This window comes from Lissotriton helveticus, chromosome 9 (genome assembly GCF_964261635.1).
Source record: "Lissotriton helveticus chromosome 9, aLisHel1.1, whole genome shotgun sequence".
Lineage (NCBI taxonomy): Eukaryota > Metazoa > Chordata > Amphibia > Caudata > Salamandridae > Lissotriton > Lissotriton helveticus.
Window position 1 is genome coordinate 616,154,269 of NC_136070.1, and position 17,002 is coordinate 616,171,270.

General features: G+C 47.1%; 1 protein-coding gene across 3 annotated transcripts in view; it reads left to right on the top strand.

The window, feature by feature from the left end:
- Positions 1–17,002, top strand: part of AKT2 (AKT serine/threonine kinase 2) — a 475,180-nt gene that overhangs the window by 445,459 nt on the left and 12,719 nt on the right. For all 3 annotated transcript variants that reach the window (XM_078660662.1, XM_078660664.1, XM_078660663.1), the window contains one exon: positions 569–656. In XM_078660662.1, coding sequence (XP_078516788.1) covers positions 569–656 — 88 coding nt within the window. The remainder of the gene's footprint in view (positions 1–568; positions 657–17,002) is intronic.

A 17,002-nucleotide genomic window follows, 5' to 3' on the forward strand; every position in this document is an offset into this window, starting at 1 on the left:
ACACCTTTGTTGCTCATAATCTTGTTTGTTCATTTTCAATTGTGTAAAAACAAAACGATGGATGGATTGCTAGGGTAATTTAGAAATGTTTTCCATCTAAGAGCAGATTTTGTTCCTATGTCAGCTCATCCCCTTTACTTATGTTGATCAGCAGGTCTCCTCCTTCCCACTGAAGTCGCCAGAATAATTCTATTCTTAACATTTGTTGGTTGAAATATAGCTTGTACATAAGTCAGTATCCAAAAAAGTATTGAATCCACATTTGATGGATTGCCCTTTTCATAATATTTCCATAGAACAAGCACTTGGTCCTTCGTGTGATGTGAATGGTGGTTTTGTGAAAACAACCTGCTGCTCTTGAAAAGTATAAAAACCCTACTAAACTCATGCTTTGTATTTTTTAGGTTTTTCCTGAAGGCTGTAATGTTGCCTTCCTTACTGTTTTCTGTTAGTCACATTTTCATTTTCTGTATTGTAAAGATCAACTATTCCGACTTCAACTCTTAAAAGATGCATTCACCAATTTGAAAAGGTGTACTAAAATGCTTCATCCCCTGTGCTTTTGCAGGTTAGGCGGAGGTCCCAATGATGCCAAAGAAGTCATGGCTCACAGATTCTTCACCTCCATTAACTGGCAAGATGTCAATCAGAGGAAGGTATTGCATCACTGAAAGAATTTTCTTGCATTTTAATTTTTAGGAAAGCTTGCATTAGATTCAAACCTCTATATGCAATTGCACTTTCTTCTAACCATTAACTGCTCTGTTTTAGATCTTCTGGTTTATATACCTTAACCAGGGATTAGCCCAAGGTGATTTTGTTCGGGCTTTAGATCAGAAACTTAATAGGCATTGTTGCCTGAATCCAATCTTGAAGGTGTTCCAGCAATATTTCCATATAAATGCCCATGTTAAAAATGTTGACAAAAAAGTTAAGAACAAAGCGGGGTATTGTAAGATGTTTACTGGAGCAATTAATGGGAATAGGGTGTAAAAAGGGTGATCTGATACAGTTTTATTGATGAAGCCGTCCAGTATTAATCTCATGCCTGTCTAACTTTGAAATGTAACAAAGCTGCTTCAAATAAGTCAACTGTTTGAGTTATGACACTTGGTGCATGCTGTGACTTGCTTCCATAAATATCACAGGAATGTGATGTACTAGCTGAATAAGAGCAGGAAGCATGACGTGACCCAACCCATGATGTTTCATATAATAGTTGTATGTCACCTTGTCAAGAACAAAAAAGTGATTTTGTGAGGAAAATGCAACACTACATTTGTACCCACTTGTTTTTTTATTGCATTTCTATAGTCCATAAACCATGTTAGATTGTCTTTTAATCTGCAAAAGATGAGTGCCACTTCTGTAAAAATGTGAAGCTGTACAGTGGTGCTCTAGCAGTCGGAATTGCACCCTGTGGGATTTCTTTTAAAGGCCCAGAGTTCCCAAATGCCCTTAAATTCTTGGAGCTGTTGGTGGAGTAGATTCATGTTAATTGTTACATCTATGCCAAAAGCTTGCCAAAACTTGCTGTAGCAAGAACAAGATGATGCAGTTCCCATGCAGTTAGGCAGCATGTTCTAGGACAGCATGCTCAGCACATAGCTGGGCATCCTCATGGCCTCTTTAAGGCTGAGGTTTGTGCAGTCACACTCATCAGAGGGGTGTTCCGTGATCAGTGCTGAGTGGCATACAGGAAGGGCTCAAAAAGGGGGGTGGTGATGGACAGAGTATCTGAATTAAGCAGAACACTCCTACCCAGTCAAAAGATCAGGGCTTGATCCATCACCGTTTTTTAGCTCACTGCACCATCCCAGTTCAGAACCTGGCTACATGCAAATTAGTCTGACCCTGGCCCAGTGCATCATGGGAACAGGGCAGACCAAACTACCAAGCCAATTCTTCACTGGAAAGGAAACAAGCTTCCGGGGACCGGTTTCTGGCATCACAGCCGTCTTCGGCCCGGCTTGCTTGAATCCTGATGGTGCAGTGAGCAAGGGACTCACATCTAAGCATACCCTTCCACACTTGTGGTGGCTAAAATGATTCAAAAAGGGGGGTGGTGATGGACAGAGTATCTGAATTAAGCAGAACACTCCTACCCAGTCAAAAGATCAGGGCTTGATCCATCACTGTTTTTTAGCTCACTGCACCATCCCAGTTCAGAACCTGGCTACATGCAAATTAGTCTGACCCTGGCCCAGTGCATCATGGGAACAGGGCAGACCAAACTACCAAGCCAATTCTTCGCTGGAAAGACAACAAGCTTCCGGGGACCGGTTTCTGACATTACAGCCGTCTTCGGCCCGGCTTGCTTGAATCCTGATGGTGCAGTGAGCAAGGGACTCACATCTAAGCATACCCTTCCACACTTGTGGTGGCTAAAACGATTCAAAAAGGGGGGTGGTGATGGACAGAGTATCTGAATTAAGCAGAACACTCCTACCCAGTCAAAAGATCAGGGCTTGATCCATCACCGTTTTTTAGCTCACTGCACCATCCCAGTTCAGAACCTGACTGGGTATGAGTGTTCTGTTTAATTCAGATGCTCTGTCCATCACCACCCCCCTTTATGAATCGTTTTGGCCACTATAGGAGTGGCAGGGTATGCTCAGACATGAGTCCCTTGCTCACTGCACCATCAGGATTCAAGCAAGCCAGGCCGAAGACGGCTGTAATGCCAGAAACCGGTCCCCGGAAGCTTGTTTCCTTTCCAGTAAAGAATTGGCTTGGTAGTTTGGTCCGCCCTGTTCCCATGATGCACTGGGCCAGGGTCAGACTAATTTGCATATAGCCAGGTTCTGAGCTGGGATGGTGCAGTGAGCTAAAAAACGGTGATGGATCAAGCCCTGATTCTTTGACTGGGTATGAGTGTTCTGTTTAATTCAGATGCTCTGTCCATCACTACCCCCCTTTATGAATCATACAGGAAGGGCAGCACCATGACTATTTAATTCTGCACTGGTCAAAGAATGTCAACCCTGGGTTTCCACCTTGTATTGTAGGCCAGTGCCTTGAATATCAGGAAAGGGATGTGCAAGCATTATGAGTTACCCGTTGCAAGATTATGAGTTGCCCTTTGCAAGATACTGTTCTATTCAGGGAATTGTAGGTGATATTCCCAAGCAAAGATAAAGTTGGTCCTTCCCTATGTTGTCTCTTGCTATTTGAATCCTATATAAGGAAGCATTTCCCAGTGATGGATGCTTTGCAACTCATTCTTTCCTCTACTTTTCGACACGTTTATCACCCTTGTTTTACTTTTGTCCCTGATTTTAGTTCTTTTTACTGTTGGAAGTTTTGTGCTTCCAGGTGCCCACTATCGATAGTAAGGCAAATTTGTCACCATATGTTCATGGCATGTGTAGCTGTAGATACGCATGCTATGCGTACTTCTGCCTTTTAGTATTGGGCTCAGACTTGTACAGTTTGTTTTTCTTCTAAAGAAATCTTTTTGAGTCACCGGATCAGGTGACTACTTCTATCAGTGGTAATGCGAATGGGCCTTGGCTCCCTTGTTTTCTTTTTTCTCCACTGTTTGGTTCAGAAGGGATAATGTGAGCTATGGTACAACCCCACATGCTGTTCTCTCTGGGCCTTTGCATCTTTCACCCATCGGGTGCGGAAAACAAACAATTGTACTAGGTTTGTCACTTTCCACCGTCGAGACCCTGTAGGTTCCGGTCGAGTCGACGACCTTCTGGAATACCATCTCGGTGGTGGAGAATGTCCATGTGTTGGAGAGGACTCTGCCCCACTTGCCATGCCAAGAATCAGAGTTCAGATCGCCACGAAGTCTGTATTTTGGGCTTGTTCCCTGAAAACTGTGAAGACTCCTGTTTGGCATGCCAGGCCTTCAGGAACAAGAAAACCCTTCGAAGAGCATACAGCATTGTCTCGGCTTCAAAGTGCACAGAAGAGAAGAGGATGACAGTCCAGACCTCTTCTGAGGGAGAGAGATAGAGAGAGAGGAGTCTGATGCCGAGCTGTCAAACACCCCAGCTGCCGCGGCCTTCTCACTGCAACGCGTCAACTTTGAGGCAGACACCAAGAAAGAGGCGGGACCTCCGCTGGTCCAGTGCCCACCTAATGTTGCAGTGAGTACTGTAATTCCCTCTTCTCACCAGAAGAAGGCCCTACCTTCTAGCTCCTGTGCCACCCTTGAGACCTCTAGTGCGCCACTGCCTCTCGCCCTTGGTCAACACTGTTATTCCGAGACAGACTAGACACCGGAACACCATTTGGCACCAAGATCTTCCTTGAGCGTCGATGTCGACTGCTGCTTCGGGATCAGATCCAAAGGTGCAGATTTGGCCACCTTCTGACTTTAAATGGGTTGACCAGAGGCCCTCAGTCCCGACACATACTTCACCAAGGCAATCGGAGCCGAGAGACACCAATCCAAAATGTTCAGAGCCGAGACTGCCCACTCTGAAGTAGTCAGACACAAAACACTCTTAGATTGACTTGGGCGGCGGCTGGTTTGCATGCCTCTTCAGCTTCATCCAGGTGGTCTACAGCTCCGTCCTCCGCACCTGCGGAGGATTCTGAGCTATCAATCCTTCAGTGGCTCCAAGAACACCTAGACGCAAGGCAACAACAGATCCACATCCAGCCGGCTACTGGTCGGGTCCTGGCAAAGCCCCCACAGGGTTCTTAATCTTCCTGTGACACCTGCACCCAAGAAGACTAAGACACGGTAGGGCCACCTCCCCGCTGCCTCCTGCTCATCCCTCTTGTCCACTTTTTCCCCCATCTTCTTCTTCCCCTGCTTCTCCTCTCCTGTCTGTGTGTTCCCCACAACATTAACCACACAGTTTCTTGCACTTATCCTATTTTGTGGCCACGAGTGTCTGTCTTCAAGCCAGAGGTCCAGCAAAACCTCTTGAATGTCCCTTTGACGGCCAGCATCTCTTCGGCCCCTTCGTCAATCAGCTGCTAGAAAAAACTAAAAAGGATAGCGATACTACCAAAGCGGGCGATGGGTGCCCTGTAGATTCCCAATCCTTGTGGTTTTTTCCTGCTCACGATATTGCAACAAGAATAGGACCACGGCCCCAGAGACCTCTTCACTTTCTCCAGGCAGCAGACACTCACAGGGATAGTATAGCGGTGGATACAGGGTCAAAAACAGAGGCCGAGGAAAGGGCACCACCACCAAAGAGATGTCACTCACGGACAGTGACCCTGTAGTCCTTCTTCCCAACCACACATCTGTCGGGTGGAGGTTGCACGGATTTCTTACCCGTTTGGACAGAAATCCTCTGAACACTGGGTTCTCAACATTATACAGGAGGGGTACTGTCTCAAGCTCATTCATCCACCACCAAACACTCCCCCACACTTCTCCCCACTGGCGCAAACTGTCCTCAGACCATCTGCACCTCCTGCAATAGGAGCTACAGGCCCTTATTACCAAGCAAGCCACCGAGCCTGTTTCGCCACAGCACAGCAGAAAGGGGGTGTACTCCCTGTACTTCGTTATACCCAAAAAGGACGTCTTCCTCAGACCTCTCGAGATGCATTCTGTCTAAGAATTTCTGTGTGGGGACTTTACAAGAAGTCATTCCTCTGTTGCACCAAGTCAGCTTCATGACCCCCCTCAATCTGAAGGACGCCTACTTCCACATCCCGATTCACCCGGCACATCGAAGGTACTAGAAGTTTGTGGTAAGTTAATAGCATTTCCAGTTCAATTGCTCATTTTCGGGGTTACCACATCCGCCTAGGTTTTTACAGAATATCTTGCCAAAGTAGCAGCTTATCTACGTAGGAGCGGCATCCACGTGTTCCCTTACCTGGATGTCTGGCATGCCCTGCGAGAGTACAAGCAGTCCAAAACCTACTGCCTCTTTTTCAGCTGGATTGCCAGGCAACTGGCAGAAGGGTGATGCCCTTTCTAGGAATGATGGCATCGTTCATAGCCATAGTTTCCCATTCCAGGTTGCACAAGCGCCCCTTGCAAGAGTGCCTACCGGCACAGTGGTGTCATGCAGAGGGTCATCTAGAGATTCTTGTGTAGGTGGGAAGCCGCACATATTGATCTCTGCTATCGTGGAACACAACCTAATGCAAGGGTGACCCTCCCGTGACCTGGTTCCTTAAGTCAACATCACCACAGAAGCCTCACTGGCTGGGGAGCACATCTCAATCCGCTCACTGTTCAGCCGAGTTGGCCCTCTACCCAATAGTCCCTTCACATCAAGCGACTGGAGTTGCTGGCTATTGGGTGTTCTGCCCTCTCACAGACAACACAACTGCAGTGTTCTACTTACAGAAACAATGGGCAGACTTTCTCCCCAGCTGTCAATAGCCCAGGGCATTTGGTGATGTTCATTTAATTACAGAGTGCATCTGCATCTCCAACTCACTCCTGGAGTGAACAACAATCTCGCTGACTTGCTTGGAAGGACACATCAACAAGTCCATGAGTGGGAACTCCATCCCCAGTTCCTACTTCCGTGCTTCCAGGAGTGAGGTTTTCCTTAGATAGATCTGTTGCCACCACCAGAAATGCAAAATCTCCAAACTTTGCCACTAGGTTACCACACCCACAGTCCATGGGGAATGCACAATGGATGAATTGGTCAGTAATATTTGCCTACACTTTTCCGCCTCTCCTCCTCCTACCATTTGCAGTCTAATAGGCTAAGCCAGACACCCCTTACCCTCATCCTAGTGGCACCAACATGGGCACGCCAGCCATGCTATGCTCAGACATGAGTCCCTTGCTCACTGCACCAACAGGATTCAAGCAAGCCGGGCCGAAGACGGCTGTAATGACAGAAACCGGTCCCCGGAAGCTTGTTTCCTTTCCAGTGAAGAATTGGCTTGGTAGTTTGGTCTGCCCTGTTCCCATGATGCACTGGGCCAGGGACAGACTAATTTGCATATAGCCAGGTTCTGAACTGGGATGGTGCAGTGAGCTAAAAAACGGTGATGGATCAAGCCCTGATCTGTTGACTGGGTAGGAGTGTTCTGATTAACTCAGATACTCTGTCCATCACCACCCCCTTTCTGGTTCCTTAAGTCAACATCACCACAGAAGCCTCACTGGCTGGGGAGCACATCTCAATCCGCTCACTGTTCAGCCGAGTTGGCCCTCTACCCAATAGTCCCTTCACATCAAGCGACTGGAGTTGCTGGCTATTGGGTGTTCTGCCCTCTCACAGACAACACAACTGCAGTGTTCTACTTACAGAAACAAGGGGCAGACTTTCTCCCCAGCTGTCAATAGCCCAGGGCATTTGGTGATGTTCATTTAATTACAGAGTGCATCTGCTTCTCCAACTCACTCCTGGAGTGAACAACAATCTCGCTGACTTGCTTGGAAGGACACATCAACAAGTCCATGAGTGGGAACTCCATCCCCAGTTCCTACTTCCGTACTTCCAGGAGTGAGGTTTTCCTTAGATAGATCTGTTGCCACCACCAGAAATGCAAAATCTCCAAACTTTGCCACTAGGTTACCACACCCACAGTCCATGGGGAATGCACAATGGATGAATTGGTCAGTAATATTTGCCTACACTTTTCCGCCTCTCCTCCTCCTACCATTTGCAGTCTAATAGGCTAAGCCAGACACCCCTTACCCTCATCCTAGTGGCACCAACATGGGCACGCCAGCCATGGTACTCCACCCTGCTAGAGCTCTCTTCTTGCACACAACTTCCGGCACCCTATCTTCACCAGCTCAACCTTGAAGTTTGCTCCTGCGGTCTTAAAGTTTGGTTACCTCAGCCTTCCAGAGGAGTGTATGTCTATTCTTAGAGAAGTGCATAGGCATGCTACCAGGGCCTGCTACTCAGCCAAATAGAAATGTTTTGTACATTATTGCCTTCTCAAACATATCAAACCACATGCAGCATCAGTACAAGACCTAGTTTGTTACTTCTTTCCCTTCAAAAGTCAGGACTCGCCTACACTTTCATTTGGTTGCATGTGGCTGCCTACCTACAGAATAGGTGACACGCTCCGCTCATCAGAGTACAGTTCTTTAAGGCTTTCATTGAAAGCCTTAAACTGGTTTTTCTGCCCCGTACGCCTCCTGCTCCAGTGTGGAACCTTAACATCTTTCTTACTAGGCTCATGGGCTCTCCTTTCGAGCCACTTTAACCTTTTTGCTCATTGCAATTTCTGTCATGGAAAGTAGCTTTCCTCGTAGCCATCATTTGCCTTAGACGAGTCAGTGAGATCCACGCTATTACATTGGAAGAGCCTTTCTTCCAGGTTCATCACATTAGGGTGGTTGTCAGAACCAGTCCCATATTCTTCCCTTAGGTGGCCTCCAGCTTCCACTTTAATCAGACATTGGAGTTGCCAGTCCTCTTTCCACATCCAGAGACTGTAGCGGAACATGCTTTACATACTCTGGATGTCGAGTGCTAATGTAATACAGTGACAGAACAAAACCATTTAAGACACGACAGGTGTTCGTGTCCTACTGTAAGTCACATAAAGGTGTGTGCTGTTTCCAAGGCAGAAGGTGCACGTTGGCTTGTCAAATGCATTCAGACTTGTTACACTAAAGCTAAACGGTATCTGCCATTCCCTCCCCAGACCCCATTCTACTCGGAAGGAAGGTGCATCTATGGCTTTCCTAGATAACATATCTCTAGCTGACATCTGTAAAGCAGCTACCTTGTCCCCTCCTCACATCTTTAGTAAGCATTACTGTGTGGATGTCCTGGCCAGACAACAAGCGAGAGTTGGCCAGGCTCTACTACTCAGACTAATCTGATAGAGCCATCTAGCCGCTTATTCTTTATCTTAGAATCCTCCTCAGGCGCCAGACTGGCTCAGCAAATTATTCTAGTAGTACCTCTGTCCATCTGTAAAGGGTGTTGAGTGACTCCCCAGCGACGCTGTCACCCAAATGTGATGTCAACAGAGTCCACATAAACTCCCTCCTCCAACACGCTGATGTCAGTCCCTTGTTTTCTTCACTAACCATGCAGATCCGCACTGCAGTTCCTTTGGGGTTTTTCGGCCTATTTGTCTTTTTTTCATCAAGGAAGCAGTGTGCCCTTGTTCTTCCCTTTTCAATGTCCTCGGGGTTTAAACCTTGTGGGTCCCGTGGACGACAAATGTCCACCACGGACCCTCATTCGGTCTGCATGTGGTACCTGTTTGAGCACCAGGACTCCAAAAAGTGCAACTCCCGTCGCCAACTCCAACTGAAAGTACTCAAAGAACATCGCATGAAGCACCTAGTGGTGTGGATGTCACAGTCATCAAAGTCCTCTCATCGTCCGCGAACCCCTAAAGGTTCTACATGCCATCTGCGCTAGGAGCCATTTCCGCAGGCATCATTCTCCTTCGACGGCCGGAGGTAAGTCTCGGCGGTCGAGGTCATGGCGCTGCTCGCCTTCATCTCCTACCGCTGGTCCCCACTCTTCTGTTGAAGTATCAGGGCATGGGTTCACCTTGCGTCTCCCACCTATCCTGGGGCAGGGCCATCTTTGACCCAGATGAGACAATATTCTCAAACTCTTCTTTCTATTTGTGGATTGTCACCTCCCTCTGGAGCGCCCTCTGGCCCCACGAAAGTGCACAAGGTAATTCCTGTGATCCCACCAGCGGGTTCTTTCCTGGGTTCAGGTAGCCTCCTGTGTCTGACACCTTAGCAGCTCCGGTACACAGCACATTGAGGCTTCCACCTTTAACTCTTTCTTCTGGTCTGTTGACTCCGATGTTGATGTCGGGTTGGCGACTTCCATAGTAGTGGCGTCCACGCCGAATCTGCTCCTTCCGACGTCGAGGCATATCCTTCTCAACGTCTTCCGACTTCAGTTATGGTGTCTGATGCGGCTCTAATAAAGCCAATGGTCTCAAACACCCTTCCTCTAGTTTTTCCTTCTGAGGACCATGGTTGTGGAAGTACTACAGATGGTGTGGTGTGTCCACCTCCCATTTTGGATGTGGCTCCACTCTCTATGCAGTCTAACTGGTTACTTGACTTGATGACGCCAGTGGCTTGGAATCTTCTCCATCCTCCTATCTCCTCCTGGTTTAGTTATGGAGGAGAGTTCCTTTTCTGGCAGACATGCTCAATTGAGTTTCGGTTGTACTGGATCCGCAACTTCCTTCTGTGGAATTGTCAACAGACCCTTTAATTGGCATTCAATAGCCTGACCAGTGTAGCATTGAATTTGTACTTCCTTATAGTGACTGTCTCTTCGATATCCTGCTGGGTGCTTGGGCTAAATCTGAAACAGGGCTCCCTGTGGATCGCTCCATTTCTCACAGGCACTGCCCGGCTCCGAGGGATCCCTCCTGTCTCCTTAGACATCCCTATACTTCAGGCCACTTTGGCAAACCCAAAATATTGATGTTCTCCATCTTAGCCCTCCGGAGAGAGAGGTCGCGAAATTTGATGCTTGTGCTAGGCATATTTTCTCTTCTCCTAGCGCTGGCCTGCACTCTCAGAACACTTTTTGTGTCCTCGCCTTGTGGTATTGGCATCTTTTTGGCTTAGTATTTCGAGTTGTGTCTCGGCACTGCATTCTTGTGTATGCCCTTTTCAACTTTATCGTGCTCCTGTTGCTGTTTATCTTCAGCAGTCTGGTTTTCTACCTACCTGCTTGGTTTATGGCCGCTGCTGTTGCCTCCTACGTTTTTTTTTTAATACATATCTGCCATCACACCCATGGGGTAGCTGTTGTGTCTGCTGTTTCTTTCAGGTCTGGACACCAGTCCCCTTGATTGTTTGGATCCTTGTCTGGTATTCTTATTTCACAAGCGGCTGGGTTCCCATTTTTTTCTTTCCTCCCTCAACTCCTGCCTACGTAGCATCACTTTTTCTATGGAAGATGTTCCATTTAACCCCCTTCTCGGGTGGAGTTATTTCATTGTTTTCTTGAAGCATATCCTATCTTTTCTCCAGGTTCAATGAAGCGTTGGTCAGGTTTCTTAACTGTTTCTCCTGCTTCCCTAAGTTGGACAATGTGGGATTGTCATAATCAACTGTTTCCCTTAGTTTCTGCCAGACCTTCGTTTCACCCTGGTAGTCTTCTTTTTCATGGTTGACTTTCAATATGCTGTTTATCCATTGCTTCTCCTGCTACTGCCTGCTGGCACCTTTCCTCAGCTGGCGGCGTTGGTTCTTGGACGGGTGCTCTTGCTTTCCTGTAGTGGGCAATGCTTTCCACTTCTCAATCTTATGTGGCATTGTGTTGCTATTTTCCAGCCTTGTCTTTCCGTTTCCACCTCAGTTACTGTTGAGAGTTCTTCTTTTATAACAGTAGGATATATTATCTCTGCCCTTCTTTGGTTCCCTCCGCTCTTGGAGTCCTTCGTTACTCCACTTCTCGTCTTCCTGCTCACTGGCGAAGGACATTGGTTACCTCGGTGGAGTGGATATACTTTTCTTACCCTGTGTGTCTACTGGAATTTCTGTTTTTATATGCAGATATATCATTTTATACATCTATCATGGGGTGTATATAGCTCTGCATGTATATACCTTTCTCTTGAACGGATCTCTTGTAAATCTCTTTACGTCAGGTATAAATGTGTGTGTTCTGCACATATGGTTGTCTGGCCTTCTATACGGTGTACATCACTGCATTTTACCTACACCATTCTTGGTGACCTGGTTCAGCTTTCTTGGTTGTACCTGTCTGTTCCTTTCCTTCTCTTCATTGAGCGTCTCCTTTACAATATTTTGGAGGATGCCTTGTATATCTCCAAGGTTCTCCAACATTCATCGTTCTTTCTTTTTTTCTCCATCATTCTATCATTGGAGGTCTATTTTTTTGGAATCTGTTTCTCAGGATAGTCTCCCAGATGATCGGTGGGTGCTCTTTATTCGTTGTATGTGTTGCTGTGGCTGAGTATGCCCTGTAAGCTCCTTCCATTTGGGTTTGAGCCTGGACTCTATGGGCTATTATCCTTGGTCCCTTTGCATTCCTGATCTTAGGTTGCATCCCCTTTTAGGACTACCTATTTTATTCGTTCTATGCCTGGTTTCTCACGGTCTAACAGCTTTCTACTCCCTACGGGCTTGGAGATCAGTCCTTTGGTGAGCATCTGCTTCACCTATCATTTTTCAATTAATCTGGTCCCTTCTAACTTTTGGACCATCTTCTCCTATTTAGGGATCTTTGGTAGGGTCAGTTCGCAGCCCCTCCTCCAGGGATAGGATTTGCTTGGGTATCGGATTCTAAGATATGGAATCTGTGGCTAGATGTGTGTCTATCAGATGGACAAGTTGCTTAGCTTTGGTAATGCCTTATGTGGTAGAGGCAGGATTAAGCCGCAGATTCCTTGTCAACCCACCCATCCTCCCCACTCTGCGGACTGAGTGCCCTGTGGACTCCCACATCCCCTCTTTGCTTTCTACTGCAGTTCTCTCAATCTGTACTTTTTTATACAAAATTTTGGCACCCCCTTTTCGGCACATTGTTTCCTGCGACTGTTTCTCTAGTGGTTCCGCATTGTTGGCGCGAAAATAATCTCGATAGAAACTGATGTCAGCGCATCAGGGGAGGGCTTATATGGACTCCGTTGAGCAGATAAGGTGTTACCGAAGGTAAGTATTTTTTCCTTCCAGTCATCTGCATCATCCTCAGGCTAAGACACCACTTTGGGAGGACTGCTTTGCAGTTTATGCCCATCATTGGTATCAACACCTACATATGTCACGAACGGAAATTGTTACCCTGTAAGCATCTGCTTGTGGCATGTAGTGTTGTAGATTCACATGCACCCACCCTCCTCACTGGACACCTGTGGTTGTTGCAGAAACTCGTTCTTCCTTTTCTCCCTTTATTGATACTTTCTTCTTTGCATGTCATCAATTTGGACCAGATCATACAAGAAGGACCAGATGCTGCAATGTATTGAAATCATATCGGAGCTGGACACCACATATTGTTTGGGTAGTGCATTTAGTACCAGTGGGGTGCTTTGCTGCCATGCCTCAATGTGATCCACAGGCTTTCCTAGTGACATTCAAGCATCATCGGTGGCCATGCCATTTTATGGCACCTGTCTCTTCAGTACAAGCCTATTTGACCCTGTAGTTAGTACTTCAAGGAAAGTTACAGTGCATTCCCTTGTTGTTTCAGCAGCCATGCAGCAGTATGCTCCACTGTAGTCTCCGTTTCGAGGCTTCTGAAGGGGCATCCAGCGGAGATCACACAAAGGCTGACCTCAGCAACAGCAGACCTCCCAATCCGTTTGAGATGTAAGGTGGGTGATGTGACTGAAACGTCCAAGCTTTAAGCGGCATTGCATTACAGTCTCCTACCCCTCCCAAACCCATTTAGTTTTTCCTTTGCGGCACACTGTCAGTGTTGGAGCTGGATAGATTTTTACCTCCACAAGTGGCAAAGCATTGCATTGGATAAATGGGTGCTTCAAATTGTCCAGGATGGATACGCCCCATATTTCCTGTCCACCGCTCCTCAAATGCCACCTACACCACAGTGATTCCAGAGAAACACTCATCCATCCTGCAAAGGAAAGTCCAGGCTTTTTTTGACAAGGGAGCCATCAAGAGAATTCTGACATCAGAAATTCGCACTGGATTCTACTCCCATTTTCTCCATCTGCTGCCAAAGAAGGCTGGAGAACTATGTCCAATTTTACACCTTTGCCCTCTGAACTTCAGAAAGCAGATGTTCAGGATGCTCACCCTGGCCCAAGTTCTGTCTCCCCTGGCAACTAGATGGTGGCATTGGATTTGCAGGACACCTATTTCCACGTCCCTTTCCTGCATTCCCTCAGATGTAATCTGCAGTTCCAAGTGGGCCACATGCATTTTCAGTTCCATGAAATTGACTACGGTGGTCGCTGCACATCTTCGAATGTTGGGAATACCAGTCTTCCCATACCTCGATGACTGGCTGTTGACAGCAGGCTCGTCTCAGTCAGTTGTGGATTACCTCGAGGGGCAAACATCCTGACATCTTTTGGGGTTTTCAATCCAAGTGCTGACTTGCTCCCAGGGCCTTCTTTCATCAAAGCCATTCTGCTTGTGGTGCAATTTCGGGTCTTCACCATACCCCAACTAATCCAGGACATTCAGGCAGTGATCCTGATGTGTCAAACTTTGGCATAGGTCTCAGTGAGAGTGGTTCCAAGGCTTCTTGTCCTCCTGCATTCTGCTAGTGGACCACACCAGGTGAACATGCAGGCTCTGCAGCGGGATCTTAAGTCCTTATGGTTATGGGCCTAGCACCAAGGGAACCTGTTGGATTTCATGCAGGTGTCGGAGGTGACCGCAAAAGATCTGCATGGGTGTTTACTAGACTGCAGTTGGACCAGTGGCCGAACCCTCTCCCTACCCCACCAAGAGCGGATTTTTGTGACGTATTCATTGTTGCTGTATTGGGGAGGTCACCTCGCAGAGCTGGAGATCGGAGAACTCTGGTCTCCAGGGAGTCCTACCTCCACCTCAATTTACTTGAGTCGTAGTAGACTTGCTTGGCACTAATAACCTTCCTCCCACCCAAGGGGGAACAGGTGCAGGTGCTCACGACAACATTGGTGCCATGTCATACTGCAACAAGCAGGGCAGGATAGGTTTGGGGATCCAGGGTCAGGAGTACTTTAACCTCGAACTGAATGAGTCATCAGGACATTTCCCTGATCAAACACTACCTAGCAGGGTGTTTAAAAGCGAGGGTGGAAGAACTCTGTCAGCTTGTGTAGGGATCACGAATGGAGATTACATTCACAGGTGGTGCAGAGCATCTTCCAGCAATGGGGAGAACTCTGGCTTGATCTTTTTGCCACTTCTGAGAACATGCTGTGTCCAAGGTTTTGTGGGTTGGAGTTCCCAAGGTGATTCTCCCTAGGAGATGCCTTCCGACTGGATTGAATTTAGGACTCCTGTGTGCTTTCCCACCTTTACCTGTCCTGCACAGTCCTCTGAAGAAGATCCAAATTGACCTAGCCTTAGTCACCTAAGGGGGCTTCAGACTGGGCAGGAAGTGTGTGGTACTTTGAACTTCGGGCCATGAGCATCTATCCTCCGATCTGTCCTCTGCTTCGAGATGATCTTCTGTTGCAGCAACAGGGCAGTGTCCTGCACCCATGGGCCTTTACAACCTACGACTCCATGCACAAGATTGAGCTGTGACAGTTGAGTGTTTTTGATCTACAACCCGAGGTAGTAGATATGATTTTAGCAGCAAGACATCTGTGCAGCAATCTATATATGCTGGATGATGGGAAAACGTCGCTTGGTGCACTTGTCGGCACTTCAAACCTTTACAAGCACAGTTATCTGATGCGTTGTTGTTTTTGAGTACTCTAGCACTGCAAAGACTTGATGTCACTATTGTTAAAGATAATTTATCGGCCCTTTCAGCTTTTCTTCCGTTACCTGATGAACCCCTGTTATTCTAATCATCTGTTGTGATGCCTTTTTTGAAGGAGCTGACAAACACGTTTCCACCCGATACCCTTTGTGATTTCCTAGTGACACTTCAATTTGATCAGAACATTCTTGGATGTGATCCTCATTTGTGCTGATGCATAACTGCTGTCTGTGTCTTTTAACATTGAGTTCAATTTTCCTCACAGTGATAATGCCAGCTCGTCGCATGAGTGAGTGTCAAGCCCTGTCTGTCTAGCAACCATAAGCCACCTTCTTCACAGACAATGTAATGCTCTGGATCAGGGCAGCATTCCTAGCAAACATCATGGCACTGTTTTGCATCTGACCGTCTATCACGCTCCTGGCGTTCTTTGCTCCAACTAATCCTACTAAGGAGTAAGAGGGGCTACATCACTTGGATCTCGAAAGGGCCTTAAGTTTCTATGTTGATCACACCAAAGAACACCACTTGGATGATCAGCTCATAGAGGAGGTACACAGCACCAAAGAGGGGTAAAGCAGTGCAGAAAAGAATGATCTCCAGGCAGATATTTTTCTACATAAAGATGTGCAAAGCACTGGCTTAGAAGCCCTTGTCAGTATTGTTTAGATCACGTTTAACTATCCATCGCGTGTCGAAATTTGTAAACTTTCCTTAGTCTCATCGGAATGCTCCAATCGCCATCTTTGGGCCTAGCCCGTTTAACGTACCTTTGACAAGAACTTCATAGAGTAATCTGCTGATGGAATGGAATCCATTTAAATTCTGCCCTTGGTGCCACTCTTAAGTACCCGTGCACCTACCTTCACAAAGTTTGTAATCTGTGTCTCTGCCTGGAGCACAGAGAAGCCGATTGTGAGCCCTGTTAGTAGTTTTGATCCAAGAAGTCCTTGCAGGACCGTCTGGCTTGAAGGAAAGAGATGCAGAGCATTGAAGTCACTTCCACCAAGATTTCAAACAGGAAGATGTGAGAGCAGCGGAAAAGGAAGAAACTTTTTCTCTCCAAGTTTCTGATTCAGAAATCAAAACTGAATTGGAGTCCCATGACCTCCCAGCTGGTCCAGGTGCTGAGAGTACCCAAACCCCTTTGCCCACACAAAAACCTGCTTCCATCAAACAAAAGCCTTTTGCGCCACCACTGCCATCTGGCCCTGATAGGCACCGAGATTCCGCTTCCAACACCCTCCGGCTCCGCAACGAAAGCTTTCTGGCTCCAGTTGGAACCAAGACTCCACCTCCACTCGGAAAACTTTGGTTCCGAATGACAAAAAAGAGAAGCCTGGTTCAGTTCCAAAAATGTTGGCATCAAAACATATCCATTGCTTCCAGAACCAATTCTGGAAACAGTGCATGAGAGACTGGATCCAAAACAGAAAAAAACCTGCATATTCATCCAGAGACTGGCCGCATCATAACAAAGCCTGCGCTACAATCTCCCTCCAAAAGGAAAACCCCTTTCCTAGAGGACACTGGATATAAAATTCCTTTAAAAAAGGACATTGCTGCCAGTCCCTTCCATTCCACACCACTACCATCTTCACCTGTACCATTAATACCTTATACTCCAGGAAACCCTTTAACCCCTTGAGTGCTTGAAACGAGCTCAGCTCGTCATGAGGCACAGTGGAGCTGCACTCATGACGAGCTGAGCTAGTCACGGCCGTTTGGAA